Below are 20,413 nucleotides of genomic sequence, written 5' to 3' on the forward strand. Positions count from 1 at the left end.
CTGCTTCTTTCTGTGTTTCTGTCGCTCTGTGTCTCTATGTGACTGTGTCTCTCTCTCTGTCAGTGAGCTTCTGACTGTCTCTCTTTCCCCAACTGTCTGTGTCTCTTTCACTTCCCTTTCCCTCTCTCGGACACCTTCACCCCTCTACCTCTCCCATTACTGAACATCTCTGCCCGTCTCCTCTCCAGAGGCTGATGTGGGAAAAGAGGGAGAACTTATTCTCTTTGCTGGTCTCTCTCTTTTAATTTGTCCGCATCTCACATTACAGCCCTTCAGTGTAGATACTGGATAGCACAGAAAGGAGGGGTAGAAGAAAACGATGGAGTGAGAGAGAAAGGGAGGGGGAGGGAGAAGAGGAGGGACAGAGAGAGAGATAGAGTGGTGGGGAGAAAACAAATGGGGGGGGGGGATAGGGCATTTTCTTTGTATCATTTAAGTGGCTCCATTAACTCTGAGGTCAACCAATTGAAACCCAACCCTGTGCAATAGGCCAGGATATAATAAACCAGTAACACAGGAAAGTACAGGACTATACATCATCATACAATAGAGCAACATGACCACAGGACAGAGTATGGGGGGTGGGGTTGGAGAGAGAAATTTATAACATGTTAGTGTTAAAAGTTATTTGTTATAAATGTATGTATATGTACACTCACCTAAAGGATTATTAGGAACACCATACTAATACTGTGTTTGACCCCCTTTCGCCTTCAGAACTGCCTTAATTCTACATGGCATTGATTCAACAAGGTGCTGAAAGCATTCTTTAGAAATGTTGGCCCATATTGATAGGATAGCATCTTGCAGTTGATGGAGATTTGTGGGATGCACATCCAGGGCACGAAGCTCCCGTTCCACCACATCCCAAAGATGCTCTATTGGGTTGAGATCTGGTGACTGTGGGGGCCAGTTTAGTACAGTGAACTCATTGTCATGTTCAAGAAACCAATTTGAAATGATTCGACCTTTGTGACATGGTGCATTATCCTGCTGGAAGTAGCCATCAGAGGATGGGTACATGGTGGTCATAAAGGGATGGACATGGTCAGAAACAATGCTCAGGTAGGCCGTGGCATTTAAACGATGCACAATTGGCACTAAGGGGCCTAAAGTGTGCCAAGAAAACATCCCCCACACCATTACACCACCACCAGCAGCCTGCACAGTGGTAACAAGGCATGATGGATCCATGTTCTCATTCTGTTTACGCCAAATTCTGACTCTACCATCTGAATGTCTCAACAGAAATCGAGACTCATCAGACCAGGCAACATTTTTCCAGTCTTCAACTGTCCAATTTTGGTGAGCTTGTGCAAATTGTAGCCTCTTTTTCCTATTTGTAGTGGAGATGAGTGGTACCTGGTGGGGTCTTCTGCTGTTGTAGCCCATCCGCCTCAAGGTTGTACGTGTTGTGGCTTCACAAATGCTTTGCTGCATACCTCGGTTGTAACGAGTGGTTATTTCAGTCAAAGTTGCTCTTCTATCAGCTTGAATCAGTCGGCCCATTCTCCTCTGAACTCTAGCATCAACAAGGCATTTTCGCCCACAGGACTGCCGCATACTGGATGTTTTTCCCTTTTCACACCATTCTTTGTAAACCCTAGAAATGGTTGTGCGTGAAAATCCCAGTAACTGAGCAGATCGTGAAATACTCAGACCGGCCCGTCTGGCACCAACAACCATGCCACGCTCAAAATTGCTTAAATCACCTTTCTTTCCCATTCAGACATTCAGTTTGGAGTTCAGGAGATTGTCTTGACCAGGACCACACCCCTAAATGCATTGAAGCAACTGCCATGTGATTGGTTGGTTAGATAATTGCATTAATGAGAAATTGAACAGGTGTTCCTAATAATCCTTTAGGTGAGTGTATATACTTGTCTTATGTATTATATATTCTGTATTATTACTGAATAGCCCTGTATAATGTTTTATATTAATATTAACATTAGAAATAATAGCATGTATACAGACCTAGCAAATTGGATTTATCAAGCCAGCAAATGCCAACAAGGCGGTTGTTAAGGGTACATCCTCTAGAAGTTCCTCTCTCCGCTTCCACTTCTGTTTGTCTATGATAAGAGAACAACCCACCTGTGTACAGCCCACAGGTTTCTGTCAGTTTGCTTAGTGTCTGTCTGTGGATTTCCTGTTCTTCTCTTAAGATGTTACCTCAAAAAATCAAAAAAACGTGAGATCGGGCAGTTTGTATGCCATAACAGGAAGACACCTGCTTGTGTGATGACCCTCTCCCTCCGGAAGAACAGCCTATAAACTGGCACTTTCTGGAACTTTTGATTGGATAATACTCACAGTACCATAAGTCATTTTCCCTTTAAAACTGTACTAATTTCTGGTAAAAATTAAGTTTCACTGCGGGGTTGCCCCTCGCACGTGATTCTTCCGAGCTCGTTAAATAAATATATTATTATCTGGACGTAAAAGACTTCAAATCTTTACTGGGCTCTTCAATTACTATTATTTATTATTTATATTTGCTTGTTTTCTCTCCTCCTATGCATTCTGTATCATCAGTTAGTAACTGCTCACCTCTTATTCCTGCTGGGATTGTCCTACTGTATTATGATTTCTCTGCTATGTACACACACACACACATCCTGTTTCCTTTGTATTTCAATATGTAAACTGCTTTAGCAACACTGCTAATGAAGGTCATGCTAATAAAGCGCACATTAATTGAATTGAACTGAATTGAGAGGCTTATATGTCACATGGTAATGAATTATGTGGTCCAGTTAACAGCATTATAAAAAATGGGAAAAACACCCATCAGAAACACTACGTGTCAAGTTTGGCAAAAATATGCAGTGGAATCGCATCTTACAAAGGGGTTAGGTCTGTGTATAGTTAAAATCACTTAAATCACCCATATAGTACAGTATATATGGTTTTGTGTATACAACCCTGTATAGTAATATGTGTGAATGTATAATATATACAGTGATATAATAAAGAGTAAATATTGAAAATATAATTTTACAGTATTTGTAATTAGTCTAAATAAAAGAGAGATGGAAGAATTAAAAAATTAAAAAGTACTTAAAAAATGAGGGACATTATGGGACATTATTTATAGAGCATTAACTAAAATATTCCAAATGATACTTAGAACAGGGGCCAACTGACTGGAAAATTGATAATGTCATACCTATCCACAAGAAAGGGGACATTTTTGGGGGACAAAATGATTAGACAGAAAATAGAGGAGCATCTTAATAAAAACCATATTCTTGGAGATAGTCATCATGGGTTTAGACGAGGCAAATCATGTCTTACTAATTTATTATAATTTTTTGAACATGCAACTGCAGCTGTAGATCATGTGAAAGCATATGATATGATATACTTAGATTTTCAAAAGCTTTTGATAAGGTTCCACACCAAAGACTGATCCTCAAATTGGAAGCTGTAGGCATTCAGGGTAATGTAAGTAGATGGATTATGAACTGGTTGATGTATAGGAAACAGAGGGTGTCGATTAGAGGAGTTGCTTCTAACTGGAGTGAGGTTGTTAGTGGAGTTCCACAGGGATCAGTATTAGGGACTTTGCTGTTTCTAATCTATATTAATGATCTGGACTCTGGGATAGTTAGCAAACTTGTCAAATTTGCAGATGATACTAAAATAGGTGGCTCAGCAGATACAATCTCAGCAGCACAGGTTATTCAAAGGGACTTAGATAATATTCAGTTGTGGGCCGACACCTGGGAGATGAAATTCAATGTGGACAGACTTGAAAGACTTCAATTCTTAACTGGGCTCTTCACTGATATCAGGGATTTTCGGTTCTTCCAACACTTATCTAGGATTTAATTAGCTGGATATTTTAAGACAGACTTCACTTATCGCGTATAAGTGTGAGATTCAGTTTGGATATGAAAGGCATAAACTATCATTTCAGGATGGCAAAAGAGTGTGCTGCCTATTTCAGCGCTTATTATGCAAGGATATGAGGAGGCAAAGGACATTATATTGAATAAAAACAATACTGCAGGATCTGCAAAAGCCAGGGAAGACTGACTGAGTGTGAACTTGGATATTTAAGTGTCATGTCTACTCTTGAATAGCAAGGTTTCAAGCATAGTGTTAAACTGGATCTGATTATTAATTTCTATTCAAAGGGTAATCCATGAAGCATTTGTGGCAATAAACGTGTTTGTGAAAGGAAAATATACCCAACAATGTTTTAACAACACTCTAAAATGACACCCTATTCCCACAACAACACTTATCGTCAAAGGCGATATAATTCAACTAAATTATAGGAATAAAGGGTGGGTGAATAAATGTTTTAACCGCAATTAACCAAAAAGAGTGTATTACCTACACAGTACATACAAATAATAATACAGTAAAATTTCCGAACAACGTTGCACAAAAATATTTCACTTTGCCTACAGTGTAGCACAGAGAACGGAAAATCCTGTGTTTATGCCAAGTTGTCATGAAGCTTAGCCGGCTAACCTAGTTATCCATGTACGAAGAACGGACCCCTGCACTATGCACACCTAACCAATTAGAGATGACCACACTGACACACAGAGCCAATCAGAGCTAACCACAGTGTGACACACATAGAAAATCAGTTTTTTGAGTATTAGAATAATGAAACTAAACCCCAAAGTAATCTGGATTGCTATCTGGCCTTGAAGATAAATTACACCCTGGCAGAGTCTCTCTTTACTGTCAGAGACATAAAGCAGAGACAGATCCTGACCCAGTACCGGCTCAGTAACCACAGCCTGGCCACAGAAACAGGCTGACACAGACAGACCTGGCTGCCCAGAGAGGACTGGCGCTGCGGTCACTGTGAGACAGGAGAGGGGGAGACAGAGACACACTCTCTCTGCACGAAACGGAATATTCCCTGACCAGGAAAACACACTTTGAGCAAATCAAAAGCCCCACCCCATGCTTCACAAAGGTGACTGAGCCAGAAAAACTGTCTGTCCTGGCGAGCAAGGGACACAGCCCCCCTATTGGCCCAGTATACACCTGCCTGCCACAGACTGAGGGGGGCACCAGTGAGCTCCCTCCATAGGGGCACAGTGGAGCGAGCCATGCAACAACATTATTATAAAGACTTTCTTCCCCCTACTGGTCTGTTTATGATGTTATATGTTACTGTAATTTAAAGAGTTTGTTATATATACTATGCCCCCACCAATTAACCTCCTATCATGCTCTGTGGCGTATAAAAATGCTAAGCAGGCCCAGTTGAACTCAATTTGGGGTCAAGATGGCAAGAGGAAAGGATCTAAGTGACTTTGAAAGAGGGGTCACTATTGGGGCACGAATGACAGGAGCTTCAATCACAAAAACGCTGAACTGGGTCGTGTTCTGGACAAGTGGGCGAGTGCATGTGTGGGACACCAAGAGAACGGGACAGGCCTGACTGCTGGACCCCTACAGTGAGGGGGTCCAGAGGCTCTGTTATGCTGTGGGGGACATTTTCCTGGCATGGTTTGGGTCCACTTGTCCCCTTAGAGGGAAGGGTCACTAGAAATCATGACAAAGTTATTCTGAGTGATCACCTTTATCCTATAGTGACACATTTCTATACTGATGGGAGTGGTCTCTTCCAGAATGACAATGCCCCCATCCACAGGGCACAAGGGCTCACTGGATGGTTTGATGAGTATGAAAATGATGTGAATCATATGCTATGGCCTTCACAGTCACCAGACCTAAACCCAATTGAACACCAATGAGAGATTGTGGACCAATCATCAAAACACCAAATGAGGGAATATCTTTTGAAAGAATGGTGTTCATCCATCCAGTAGAGTCCAGAGACTCGTAGAATCTGTGCTATAACTATACCTTACTGAGACACTTTATGTTGGTTTTTCCTTTAATTTGTCACCTGTCTGTATGTCTCCTTTTGTAAAGCTTTGGCAATACATTATATATGGCTGTCCACTAAAGCACTTGAATTAAATTGAATTGGGCAGGGTATGGATTAGTACTGTAGTATGAGAAAGAGGTACTTACTACAGTATACTGCAGTACAGTACTACAGTATAGTGCAGTACAAACACAATGATGCACTGACTGGAAAGTTCAATACATCAACACTACACTGAGTAAAAGACGGGCGGAGGGGGGGGGGTAGTGCTAAAAGGGTTTCCTGTTTAATTCAATCTCTCACCACCCGCACCCCCAAAAAAAAACTGGCTATCAGACTGAGAGCTTTAATCCAATTCTGTCATTCTATTACACAGAGTGCTCTTCCCCTCCTCCTGCTCATCCCCCTATCCCTTCAGCTATCCAGTGTCTATCTATATCTTCCTAAAAGTGATTAGAGGCTTTTGAGATTCCCACAATGACTGCATCTCTCTCTTCTTCTACATATCCTTTTGCATCTCTCGCTCCGTCCACTGATTGATCAACTGATTGATGCACTGATCGGGGACGGGATGGTGAGAGGGGCAGACCGACAGATTGAGAGGAATAGTCTCAGAGAGAGAGTGAGAGAGAGAGACAGGGAGGTGGTAATAAACAAGTTTGATTGGATTGCTTGTTGATGTCGATGAAATCGAGTGGGAGAGTGGTTACCGAGCACTGGACAGCTCTGGTTCCTTTTTTTTTTTTTTTACAACCCTGATGTCAAACCATAATGCCAATAAAGCTTGTTTTAAATTGAACTGAATCGAGAGAGGGCTCAGTGGTCATTGTGTAGCTGAAGAGATTGAGATGCACATTCTTCAAAGTGCTGAATAAATATTCCTAAACACGGGTCACTTTTATTTAAAAAAAAACTCTCCTACAATTCTCCCAAATGACAGAACCAGAAAATCTGTCAGTCCTGCAGGGAGAGGGACACACAGACCCACTGGCTGCCCAATAGGTGTCCACCATTCATGGCCTGAGACAGTGTGAGGACAGTGGACATAGAGGACTGTTCTGTAAGTGATGGAGTGGCTTACAGCTGCGAAAAAATTATATGAATGTCCATCAGAAATTGTGAGAGAGAGGTTAATATAGTTCAGTTGCTGATGGATTATGGTGGAGAGTTCCTGCATTACAGACCCCAACATAGTCCACATCCACCCTGCCCAGACCACACACTGGCCATTAACGCTGACCAGAGGGAGAGGCAGAGAAGAAGAGGAGAGACCGTGGTCATGGAGGAAGGATGGGGAGGGGGGGAGTAATGGAAAAAGGGAGAACTAGTAATGAAGAAAGGGAGTGACAGATATGGAGGAAGGGAGGGACAGACTGGGAGTGCAAGAAAACTGAAAATGATCAAATAGATCGTAAAAAATAAATACATCCTGATGCAGTAAAGGAATTTCTCAGGATTTTTTCTTATACAAAAACAGGTTTATTGTGTCAGTTACTGCATTGGTCTGGTGTACACACTGACCATTCAAACATGTCGCACGAGAAGACAACACAAGCACACTCACAACGGCAACTACAGAACCTGGCCACTGCTTCTTAGCTAGATAGCTGTCTGTCTGTAAAAATCTACCTTTCCTCTACTCCCTGTATCTCTCTCTCTCTCTGTCCTGTCCTGTCCTGTCCTGTCCTGTCCCGTCCTTGGGTGTTTATTACTGAGGGGGTCTGCTCTCTCTTAGTAGGTCTCTGCAAATAAGTACAGTAAGGAGATGCAGAGAGAGGGGGAGGGGGATGTGGAAAAGATCAGGAAAAAGCTCAGAATCCCTCCCTCATAAACACAGGCAATAGGGGAGGGATGAGAACAGGAGGAAAAGAGGAGTTGAGATATAAACTAACACCTTGTAGAAACTAGAAATAATTACTACCACAATAAGGAATATAAAATAACCTGCATCAATTCAAAGTGCCAAACAGAGTCTTTTCCCACAGAAAGAGACAGTTGGTCTACTGACAGATGTGAACAATAATCCTTGGGGGTTTGAAAGACTAGTTCCCAGTGCACCCTGGGAACAACCACCATTGCCCAGTATCAGGATGCATGAGGCAGCAAAGGCTTGACGGAGATGGGTGTGGTCTATAGACACGGCAAATAAAGGACTATAGTGAAAGCGCATGGCATCATGGGAAATTTAATTAATTACAACCATTCTGCCTGGATTGAAGAGCTCAGGAATGAAACATCCCACAATGCTTTGGGATCCTGGACCCACCTGCAATAAAAACTTCTGATCTTATTAAGGATCATTGGAGATGTAGCTCACAAGACTACATTGCAAAAAAAAAAATCCATAAAAAAAAATAATTATGAGTGTGTGATCTGCCTCCCACCTTCCCTTCCTGAATTCTCTACATGTAACAGGCTAACACACACTGTATCTAAGAAAAAAGCATGAAATGTACACCTTGTTTAACAACTTGGAAATATTCAAATTTATAGGACAAGTCAAACTGGGGTACAGATGATACTGAATAGTATTTTAAGCACAAATAATATATACATATAGACAGAGAGAGAGGAAATGCATTGAGTCTTTGGGAGGATGACTCAGTTTTCATACTTTGGAGAAATGCAGACACATTTACTGTGTGTGGCAGTCTGAATGAATGGGTCTGTCTCTCTCCACTTCCCGGTCTGTAAATGTTTTTGTCTCGTCTCTCTCTGTGTCCATAGTCACACTCCCCCAGCCCCTACTCCCCTCCCTCGTTAGTCAATCAGTGCAGTTAACTGGTTAACGAGCTTGGCCTCAGTCTGATCCCGACTCCTCCGAGCTGGGGGGGGTACTCGCTATCTCCTCTTCCTCTTCATCGGATTCCTGAGAGAGAGAGGACAGCAAGAGGGAAATGAAAGCACGGGAAAGAAAAATAAGATGGGAGAGGAGGAAGGAGAGAGAGATATGAGAGAAAGGTGGAGGGGAGAGAGAAAGTAGGTTAAGTATTTTTACCCCTTCGGTCCAGTTTGCTCTATACAGCTTAAAACATTGACTGCACCTTCCCATTGTATACTCAACCCTCCACAGTACTACACCCCGACTGTGTAGCTCACCCTTCCACAATACTACACCATGACTGTGTAGCTCATTATAAGAGTAGACTGTGCCTTGGCCCTCTACAGTAGTCCTGTGTGGCTGGGTTCCTTGTGACCTCAGGGGTGTCTGACTATATTACGGTGGTTGTACGAGTATCACAGGAGCGCAGTGCCATGGAGCTGGGTACCTTGCTCTTGCCCTTGCCCTTGCCCTTGCCCTTGCCCTTGCGGTCCCGGGCGGAGTCAGACTCGGAGCTCTCGTCGCTGGAGATGAACTCGCGGCTCTTGAAGCTGTCTCCGCCCTTCTCCCGCTCCTTCTCGCGCTCTCTCTCCCGCTCCTTCTCGCGCTCTGCCGCCCCGCCCCGGCCCCCGACCTTCTTCTTCTTCTCTTCTCCTGCCCCCTTCCCCTTCTTCTTTGCCTCCCTGGAGAAAGAGAGAGAGAGAGAGAGAGAGAGAGAGAGGCATTACAGAAACCCTAGTTCTGTAACTGATATACGAAATCTATACACATTACCACCATTAAAATTATGATCGTTAAAATCACCAGTATGTTTTAACTATAATAACAGCAATATGAAATAGTAACTTTAGTAATCAATAACAATGTAATCATTATTTTCACATGCATTATCATCCATCTCATTATCTTCTCATTATCAGCAGTAGCATCTATGCTCATACTTCTTGCTTGGGGCTGGTGCCCCGCCGCTTTCTCTGTACTCCTTCATCGCCTTCTCATACGCTCTCTTCGCCTCCTCCGCCTTCAAATCCCACTCCTGAGAGAGAGAGAGAGAGAGAGAGAGAGAGAGAGAGAGAGAGAGGGGGGGGGGGGGGGGACGAGACGAGTTAATACAGTACAGGCACACTGTCTGGATGCTGCAGTACACAAAGATGCACAGTGAGACAGGCCACGCCCCCTGACACACACACACACACACACACACACACACACACACACACGGCCCCATATTCTCTGTGCCATGTTCAGGGGCTAGTCTAGGGGGTGGCCACAGTACCCCTTGAAATATGATTGGCCAGCCCAGTGTCCCTCCCAGAAACTCTGATGTCTGACTGGTCATGTGTCCAGTTGATCACACCAAAAAGGTGGGACCAGCGACACTTGTGGAAGAGCAGATCTGACATCAGTGTTAGACTTTCACGTTGCGTGAGAGCACGGAGCCAGAAAGACAGTTTTGCCCCAATTCCTATGGCGGAGGTTTTCTGGATGGTTAACTTTAACTATCTGGTGCCAGACGTGGCCAAAAGCCTCCATCACGCACACTAAGGAAATATTTCGCTTTCAGAAGCGGAGATGTGTGATTGACTGTGTGGGATCACGAAGAAATTGCAGTTTTATTAGCAACATCCACGTACAGAAACAATGACTGCTTACAGTTCATATCTGAGTGTATTAAAAACCTGTCGAACACAGATTTCACACGACCCCGGTGCAGTGCCGGGACTAGTTAAAAATAAACTGAAGAACAATAATCAGAGTGGTAGCAGCCAAATTGAAAATGTTATTAACTGAACGGTGTTTTACAACAGCTCCGCAGAGACAATCAGTATGAAGGCAAACAACTTACAAGTTAAGTGTGACCATTTACAAATGGAGAGGAGATCTGAGTTTCCCCTAAAACATTAAGAACTGGTTTAATAAATGCGTTAATTTGTCCATAAATGCCATGACTGAAACATGCACACTGCTATATTGTAGCTGCAATTACTGTATGATTAAATGATTAATCGTGAAATGTGTGTATTTTTTAATTTTTTTAACAGAAATGTTAATTACACTGTTTACAATGATGTAAAACAAAGAATAAAATGGCCACAAATGTCCTTTCCACGTCAGGCTCTATCGATCGTAGTGTTGTTCTGTCTTTTTAAAACTAAACACAAACCAAACCCACAATCACTCTGCCTCTTCCCATAAGAGGGGATAGACTTAATGACCTGGTTTTACATAAAGCTTTGGAACGCTTAAGCCAGGGGAAACGAGTCATTAGGCGCGTTTACATTCCCTTTTCTGAGCATCGGCAGCATTTGATCCTGCTCAGAAATTGCAGTGTAAACTGAAGTACTGTTCAGTAGGTGTTTTTTCACTTGCCAAAAATATATGCATATAAAAATATATTATGCGGCACTAGCCAAAAACACAATAACAAGTTGTCTAAGCAGGGCAAAGGGGAAGTTATGTCCCAATGTATGCAGCAATGTCTAACTCGTGTATTTTTGACCATACGATCTCGTACGAATACCGTCTGCCTAGATACCATCCTCCAATGCAGGACGACACCCCAGATGTTTAAGACCCCCGGGTGTGAATATGCCGCAGAGGAAGCATAACCAGATTGCATAATTATAACTTGCTTGCTGTAAAACTTTAAGAATATCAGGGAACTTCCCTTTAACTCTCCCGTGTTAACCTGTAATAAACCCTCCGAATTCAAGACTCTGAGCTTCATTCACTAAAGGAGGTTTCTTCATAAACCCCCGGAGATCAGACCAAATGTTGATTAAATGTTTTTGATATAGCTCTGTGCTCTAAAGGACTAATTTGCAAATATACATATAATTAAGTTTGGATTTACGTGGTAGTGCAGTGGTGTTCGTTTTGAAGGCAGGAGGCAGACGTGCATCGGTGGAGTAGATAAGAGACACTTCCCTAATTCCTGTATTATAAATATAATATAGTTAAAATGATCACTTAATGGCTTGTTATTTTATGTTAGGGGAAAAAATATTTTTTATTTGAAATTCTTCAGTTTGTATTTGTATTTTTATTTAAAATGCAATTGCATTGGTTTTACATGTTAGAATATTTAATAACAAGATAATGACAGTTTTTGATAGAACCGTGTTCTAAAGGACTAATTTAATATGTACATGTAGTTAAATTTGGAATTCTGTGCTGGTGCACTCAGCACAAAAACAGGTGTATTCAGCGGTTTTAAAAGTGCAGTTTGAAATTTTGTTATTGGGCCATAGACTATAAGTGAGCAATACTCATGTATTTTTAGTTTTTTGCAAAGTGCTGCTGGGGTTTGGGTTATTGTGTGTGTATATACATTCGAATTGTTATTTATAATCTGTTTACACTTTCTCCATGATCTACCTTTTGTAAATTAAGTTAAATTAATAATTTGAAAGTGCCAATATTCTTATTTCTAAGGCTGACTCTAAAGCTAGCTGCCTTAACACGACTTGCAAAGAGATGTAGGCTATACTAACCAATAGGAAAAGGTTATTACAACATCTGGACATTAGTACAAATTGGGAATAGACCTGCATGAAAAAGTGTAATCAATTTTTCCTTATATAAAACTATAATGGGTGGGTGGAGAGTAGAATGACAGCTGCATCTTAATTAGTCTTCACTGAGTTGCTAGGGTACAAATCAGCAATGGCACAAATGTACTAATGTATGTTAATACCCTTATATATAATCTTAACCTTTAATGCAAACACTATATTAAGAAGTTTTGAATTGATTCAAATTTTTTGAAGAGGGAAATGTACTTGTACACTGTAACCAAGCTCTCCTTTTCAGAAGTACATGCAGAGAGGTACAGACGCACCTCCTTGCGGTCCTTGCCCAGGCCCTTCCACATCTCTCCAGCCTTCTTGCTGATCTCGGTGATGCTGATGCCCGGGTGCTCAGCGCGGATCTTCTCCCTGCTGGCATTCAGCCACAGCATGTAGGCGCTGAGGGGGCGCTTAGGGGCGCCCGCATCCTTCTGCTTCTTCCCCTGAGAGAGAGTGCGAGAGACAGAGGTTTGATACAGTGTAGTCCACTCTGTGCTTCACATCTTCCTCCCACCACCCGAACTTTCCTATCGTTCGATCCTCCCCTCACTCTCTCTCACCTCCTTCTTCCTGGGTTTCCGCTCTTTCTTCTCTTTCTCGACCTTGGCCTTCTTGGCCGGTTTCTTCTTCTTCTCCTCCTCCTCGCTGTCGTTCCCTCCATCCCCGTCCTCCCCGCTGCTGTCGCTGGCTGAGGCGTTACTGTCGTACCTGAGAGCGAGAGGAGCGTTAATACAGTACAGACTCGCACTGACTGATCGGACACACATGCTACTCAATAACCCCATAGTTCTAACAGACTTGTTTATGCATTACAAATTTGTTAGAGCAGCTCTCCACTCACTCCTCCGCTATTTCTTCATCCTCCTCTCCAGGGTTGAACGACTCGTCTGAAAGAAAAGGAAAAGGGGAAGGAATCAAGTTATAGAACTTCACTCGTAAGGGTCAACCCTTTGCACAGACCATTCCTCTGCCCTGATTGGCTGCCACTCACCGGTCTCTTCCCCGGATTCGTCACTGCTGTCATTAGCTGCCTCCTCCCTGATCTTGCCCTCCTCCTTCATCCTCTCCAGATACGCATCATGCTGGTCCTCATCGGAGTCTGAGTACACGTTGTCATTGCCCTTCATACCCTGGGGCAGAAACACACTGGGGTAAGAGACTGGGGCAAAAGTACACCCTGCCATTGCCCTTCATACCCTGGGGCAGAAACACCCTGATTAGTCGGTTCCAGTATGGGCCCTATACTATACTATAGCCCACACACCACTGGCTCCAGTCTGGGCCCTGTACCGTACTATGCTATAGTCCACACACCCCAACACACACCACTGTGGGGAGCAAAGCAATTAACTGGCATTTCAATTAATCACTGGCAATCATCAATTGTTAGCACAAACCCACCAATTGTCTTGCCCTGATTAGCAAAATTATTTAAACCGCTTTGAAGCTGCCAGTCCGGTGTGTTACAGTCCAGAATAATTATGATCTCAAGTAATAAATAAGATTGACAGGCCAGTTCAGAGTAATTATGATCAAGGTAATAAGGAGATTGAAAGGACAGTCCAGTGTGTTATAGTCCAGAGAAATTATTATTTCAGATAATAAACGAGGAGATTGACAGTCCAGTCCAGTGTTACAGTCCAGTGCATTACAGTTCAGAGTAATTAAGTCTTATAATAAACAAGGAGACTGATAGGCCAGCAAGTCCAGAGGATTAATTGGTTGACAGATGCGGAAGCACACACCACCTGATTACAGAGCCGATCTCTTTTCATAACCATTTTAAAAATACGAAGGATAGTAATGGCACCCTTCAAAACATTTATGTAAATTCAAATCTAGCTTTACGATTGAAGAGTATCACAAAACAGATTGGCTTTGTAATCAGTTTGACCAGAAAACAAAATCCCACGTTAATGTCCCTGCAATTAAATTAATATAATGAAAATAAATCAATATTCACACCATGCAGTTTAAATCTCACCAACTTAAATGGAACGCACCTTATTTTTCTAAAGAACAAAAAAACAACACAAAAGAAAAAAAAACATTGAAGTGTTATTTATATTATTCAGGTTTGGCTACAGAGCAGATGTTAAAACAGTGTAATAGTGTGTAAACTTTAGACTGCATAGACATTTACACTATTGTACTGTACTACACTACTGTAACACACAACAACCATGCAGTGCTACAGAGAAAAAATACCAAATACTAAATATTTCAAATGAAGTGTGTGTGAATAGCATACAATATAGCTGACAGAAGGAGGAAGGGATTGTGAGAATTCAGAGAGAGAGAATTGAGAGAGAGAGGAGTGAAAGAGTCAGTGTTAATTACCTCCTTGAAGCCTCTGTTCTTGATGTTGAGTTTCTTGGCATTGACAAAATCAAAGAGCTTCCCATATTCCTCTCTGAGGGGGGAGAGAGGGAGATACAGTCAGTGAGTGGAGTCCGTCAGTCAGACACTGTGTCCGTCGGATTATCAGGCCTGGGTCGGTCAGTGCCTCAGGCGCTGCCTCAGTACCTCTCGATGCTGCTGAAGGTGTACTGGGCTCCCTGCTTGGTCTCAATCTCGAAGTCGAAGGAGCGCGTGGTGGTGGTGCCGCGGGCGAAGTTCACGCAGGAGATCTCGTCGAAGCGCAGGTGCACGGGGGGCTTGTGCACATAGATGAAGCCGCGCTCCAGGGGGTACAGCAGCCCAGAGCTGGCCTTGTACGAGCAGGTGATGCACTGAGCCCCCGAGTGACTGAGACAGAGACAGAGAGAGGGTTAAGAGGGTTATTTGGAATCTACTCCCCTTAAGTTTTGGAATCTGCCATTGTGCTAATTAATCTCAGCCCGTCATCACATCCCCCGCCATATACATGGGGAGGGTGAGGAAGTATGACCGGGATCCTCCAAATCCAGCTGACCTCGAGATTAGTTTTTGTAGAGTAATTTTGATTGAGACTCTGGGAATATTTTGTGGAGAGAAGAGTTTTAAACCATGACAAAAAATATTGATATCCGCAGATTCTTTTTATATTGCTTGCAGCTACAGCAAAGCTTTATTTTGGTTCTGAAAATCATATAAAAAAAAAAAAAAAACTAAAATGCACCCTTTATTTCGATTATTCAAATAGTGGAAATTCAACAGGATAGACCTAAATCTTGAATAGTTGCAGCTCTATTTGAGATGGAGACTTACAGAACATGGGAAAATTATTGCTTAACGGGGGCTAATTGGGTAATAAGGGACAGTTAATTGGTAAACGAGGCTCACCCCTGGAAGTTGCCGGGCACGGTGATCTTTCTGTTGACCAGTGCCTTCATCACCCGGCTGACCATCTCATACAGAGAGCCAGACATGCTTTTACTGAGGCGTCCCTCGAAACGCTTCTCCACATCCTCCCTGAGAGAGAGAGAGAAAGGGTTAATACAGTACAGACAGAGACTCGACAGTACAGTAGATTAAGACCACACAGAGAGAGAGGGTTAATACAGTATTCTCTCTATCCATGTCTCACTCACTCGCTCATGTTGAGTGTCAGGGTGAGGTCCTCCTCTTTGGAGAAGAGAAGGATGAGGAAGTGATAGCGGGTCTGGCCCTGCTTGATGGGGGGATCCAGGCTGATCTGAGAAAGAGAGAGTCGGGGAGGGGGGCAATGGACATGATTATTATATATAGTAGAAGTCTTAGCACAAGACACTAATTACATCGTACTACACCACATGCACCCTACAGTGTGTACTAGATTGTATACTAATATCTATACTACATGGCATACTGTATATACCAAATACCTATACTACACATTGTGCCGTTTAAAATCTGCACTACACACAGTACAGAGTTTACACTGCACTACACTGCAGTACCACTACACAGTGTAAAGTATATACACACTTAACTGAACCACTCTACACTGAACTGCACAGTCATCCTCCGAAGTTACGTAATTGGTTGCAAAACAGGTGACATTAGTAGAGACTATGTAAGCCGAGACAGAGTCTCCCATAAAAGCCATGTTCAATTAGGGAGGGTGGTTCCAGACAATCAGTTTTGACCAAGAAAAATATTTTTATAGTCATAAAACATTTACAAAAATATGAAATCTGACAATTTTAAGGAGGAGGCACTTACTCAAACTGGAAACTTAAACAGAAGCATCCCTATTTGATGACATCATGAAATTTCAGGAGTAAACAGTAAACTTTAATTAAACATAAGAGAAACAGCAGAAAGATTTCCTTACAAGCACTGACTGAAGAATGAAGTTCTAGGCAGGGTTTGCCAGAAATAAAAATGCACTAGTAGAAAAAGACATACCCAAAGTAAATCAATATATATTTCAACCCTTCACAACATTTACATAAAATAAACCCACTCTCACATTCTTTCATGTATATCTTTTGATATTGAATATATTTACCCATAATCAAATTAAAACAAATATAAAAAACAAGCAGCCAATCAGTGGGGATTCTGCAAATCTGTGCAGAACTGCAGTAATCTGCACTACAAGAACGGGACCTTAGCAAAAATTGTGAAAACAACATGTGACAGCTCAGTGCAATGTTGCCGACATAAGTGCAGAATGACTTAAGATGAGACTAGGTAAGTCGGGGGATGACTATCCTCTACACTGTGCTGTAAATAGTGTACACGGTCCTCTACACACTACACTGTGCAGTAAATACATAGACATCGTCCTCTAGACACTGCACACACTTTGATATATATTACACCCAACACACACGGTCCTCTGCACTACTGACCACAAAGAACATCTGTCTCTGGTCCTTGTGCGGGAGCAGGAAGAGTCGCAGCACGGTGGTATAGGGGATCTTATAGTCGAAGGTCTTGCCGTGCAGGTGCAGGAAGGTAGGGTAGATGCGGATGTCGTAGCGCCCTCTGGGGGTCAGGCACTGCAGCTCACGGAAGATGCACAAAGCATCACCAGTAGCCTGGATCACATCCGCCTTGGACAGCACATTCTGAGCAAATGCCTGGAAGAGAAAGACAGGGGGTTAATACAGTGCAGTACAGACACACTGCAGGGTTTCCCACCTGGCCAAACAAATACGCTGCCAAACTCATTTCTGAGGCAAACCCTGCACTGGCTGGACACGACAGTACAGTAACAGTGTCCTGAGCGAATCACACACGCACACACTGACCTCGACAGGGTCCAGCCCGTCATCGCTGGCAGTGGGTGGCACGTAGAAGCGCACCTCCATGAGGGACACTTCGGCATCGTCGTTCTGGTGAAACTCCAGTGTGACCTCGTTCTTCCCCGTGGCGCACTGGGACACGCTGGACAGCGGCACCTCGAACACTGCGCTCTCCCCCACGTCAAACGACAGCAGTGGACCTGGGGAGGGGGGATAAGACAGCAGAGTGAGGGGACAGCACAGCAACCGATCAACCGCTACCCGTCTGTGGTGGGGTGTACTGGTCTGTACCTGTGAATTTGGCAGTGCCCCAGTTCCAGCCCTTCACACACATGTCCTTCTCAGTCACGTCCAGCCTGTAGTTGGTCTTGAAGTACTCAGAGATCTTCTCCAGGTCCTGCACAGCAGAGGGAGGGTCAGTGTTGTACATTACAGTATCAGTGAATCCCAGTCTCTGTGAAGTGTATTACAGTGGATCTCTGACTCACAGTCTCTCTGAAGCCATCATACTTGTAGACGTGCCCAGAGCTGGTCACCAGTTTGATGCCATGGCCGAGACACACCCTCCTCCACACGCACTCTGTCAGCTCGCCCGCTGGGACGCTGTCCACCTTCCCCGTCTTGCTGCTCTTATACACCACCGCCTGCCGGCTGAGTCGCAGACGCCCGTCATTCTGGGGAGAAAGAGAGGGTTAATACAGTACAAACTGGACACTACAGTACATTAACACTGCACTGAGAGAGAGAGGGTTAATACAGTACAGACACACTGACTGACTGGACACTACAGTACATTAACACTGCACTGAGAGAGAGAGGGTTAATACAGTACAGACACACTGACTGACTGGACACTACAGTACATTAACACTGCACTGAGAGAGAGAGGGTTAATACAGTACAGACACACTGACTGACTGGACACTACAGTACATTAACACTGCACTGAGAGAGAGAGGGTTAATACAGTACAGACACACTGACTGACTGGACACTACAGTACATTAACACTGCACTGAGAGAGAGAGGGTTAATACAGTACAGACACACTGACTGGACACTACAGTACATTAACACTGCACTGAGAGAGAGAGGGTTAATACAGAACAGCACAGACACACTGACTGACTGGACACTACAGTACATTAACACTGCACTGAGAGAGAGAGGGTTAATACAGCACAGACACACTGACTGGACACTACAGTACATTAACACTGCACTGAGAGAGAGAGGGTTAATACAGTACAGACACACTGACTGACTGGACACTACAGTACATTAACACTGCACTGAGAGAGAGAGGGTTAATACAGTACAGACACACTGACTGGACACTAACACAGGCGAGGTCTGAAAGACATGTATGTATGCAGACCGGCAGAGACGAACACAATGACATGCTAACGAGGATACACATGCAAAAACCCCTACAATCTGTACACTACATGTCACAGACACAAACACACTCACCCACGACCCCTTCGCCTCCTGGTAGATCTCATTGAACTCCAGCGTGTCTCCCATCGTGGCCCCTCCGCCGCTGCGCTGTTACAACCCCGACGCGCCGACGCTACCGAGTCGCTCTCTTCCGCCCGCGATCAGCGCAAACTGTCTGGCCGAGATCAATGAAATCACTCCGCACGGCACCGCGGCAAAGCCAGCACCGACCGTGTGTGAACCACTAACTGGACCCGCTTCACAATACAAACGTGCGCCCGGGAGAAATGGCGATGATGGCAAAACTACAACGTAACAACTTCAAATGTAGTTAGTCCGTGAACACTTCACTCCACGCCCGGCCTGTTATCCGCGAATTGGGCTCCGACACAAAGGGCCGGCACATGCAGGCGACCCCGAGCGAGGCGGTGAGGAAACCTGTTTATTTCGCGTTAATTGCAATTAATTCCGTCCTGAATCTGTCGCTCCGGGTTGCAGCCGAGATGCAGCGCTTTCCCGCGTCAGGGACGTCGTGTCCGTCTCCTCGCCGTGGCCGTGCGTCGCGACGCCGGAAGAGGGACAGCGTGACGCACGCCGCCGCTCTGTACCGCATATTGCAGAATAGAGCGGCAGTCGCCATTTAGCGCACTTTCCCGTGGCGTTACCGTAAAATACAGAAAACGAGAGATACTAATACGGAAGAAGACCTCGGTTTCAACTGATCACTGAGTGTAAACGTCAGTTCATTGATATTATTAGGAGCTGTTGCAGTACACAACGTAGTGATGAAACAGCTCATGTACAATAAAACACAATGCGATATTGAGAGGTACACGGAGATTAATAATAATAATAATACTATGGTAAATTTGAGTGTGGTGTGCTGTGATGTGGGCACGTTTAATGTATTTTACCATGGTAAAAACTCAGTAACGTGTTGTGTGGTGTATAGTAACCACAGTCTGTGTTGACCTCAAACTGCACGGTCACAAAATCAGTGATCATACATTGTTTTCAAATATAGTGATGTAACAGTGATATGATGATTGGGATATAATGCAAGGGAGACATGAAGAGATATAGAGCTATGCGGTGCCGCAATTAACCTGCGTCACTGCTTTATAATGTGCAGTTTACAATTAATCAATTGAACGGTTGTAAATCCATGCAGCATCGGGTAGGTTAGTGTCCAAGCTACCATGTCTGGTGAATTAAGGGAATGTGAGACACTTTTTCATTTCCACCTTCAGAGAAGCGTCTGCCATCAATCCAAAACCCAAACCCAACACTGAAATCTGAAATCCTCAGGATGTTACCTAACAACATAATAAGGACACATGTTGATGTTATACTCTCAAGAGACATGGCAAACAAATTTGTGTACACTGTGGCAAAGTCATATTTATATGTCATGTTTTACAAATTGGGACTGCACAATTCTTACAATTCAGTTGCCACTGTTCAGTTACAGCAATACAATTCACACTTGATCACTTATCTACGGTGGCCCTGAAGTGCTGAAAAAAATAAAGCAGTGGCTGTGAGATTTGCGATT

General features: G+C 43.6%; 1 protein-coding gene across 1 annotated transcript; it reads right to left on the reverse strand.

Annotated features, from left to right (window-relative positions):
* Positions 1 to 8,041: 8,041 nt before the first annotated feature.
* Positions 8,042 to 19,417, reverse strand: LOC136764482 (FACT complex subunit SSRP1). Its single transcript, XM_066718603.1, has 16 exons — positions 18,892 to 19,417; positions 17,907 to 18,092; positions 17,710 to 17,815; positions 17,425 to 17,618; positions 17,023 to 17,253; positions 15,775 to 15,878; positions 15,527 to 15,655; positions 14,789 to 15,010; positions 14,603 to 14,675; positions 13,254 to 13,392; positions 13,104 to 13,149; positions 12,823 to 12,970; positions 12,535 to 12,705; positions 9,635 to 9,729; positions 9,142 to 9,376; positions 8,042 to 8,741 (listed from the first exon to the last, which is right to left on the reverse strand). The coding sequence occupies exons 1-16, from the start codon at positions 18,943 to 18,945 to the stop codon at positions 8,673 to 8,675; spliced, it is 2,202 nt and encodes a 733-aa protein (XP_066574700.1). The 5' UTR covers positions 18,946 to 19,417; the 3' UTR covers positions 8,042 to 8,672.
* Positions 19,418 to 20,413: the final 996 nt, after the last annotated feature.

The sequence above is a fragment of the Amia ocellicauda genome, chromosome 12 (genome assembly GCF_036373705.1).
Source record: "Amia ocellicauda isolate fAmiCal2 chromosome 12, fAmiCal2.hap1, whole genome shotgun sequence".
NCBI classification, from domain to species: Eukaryota; Metazoa; Chordata; class Actinopteri; order Amiiformes; family Amiidae; genus Amia; species Amia ocellicauda.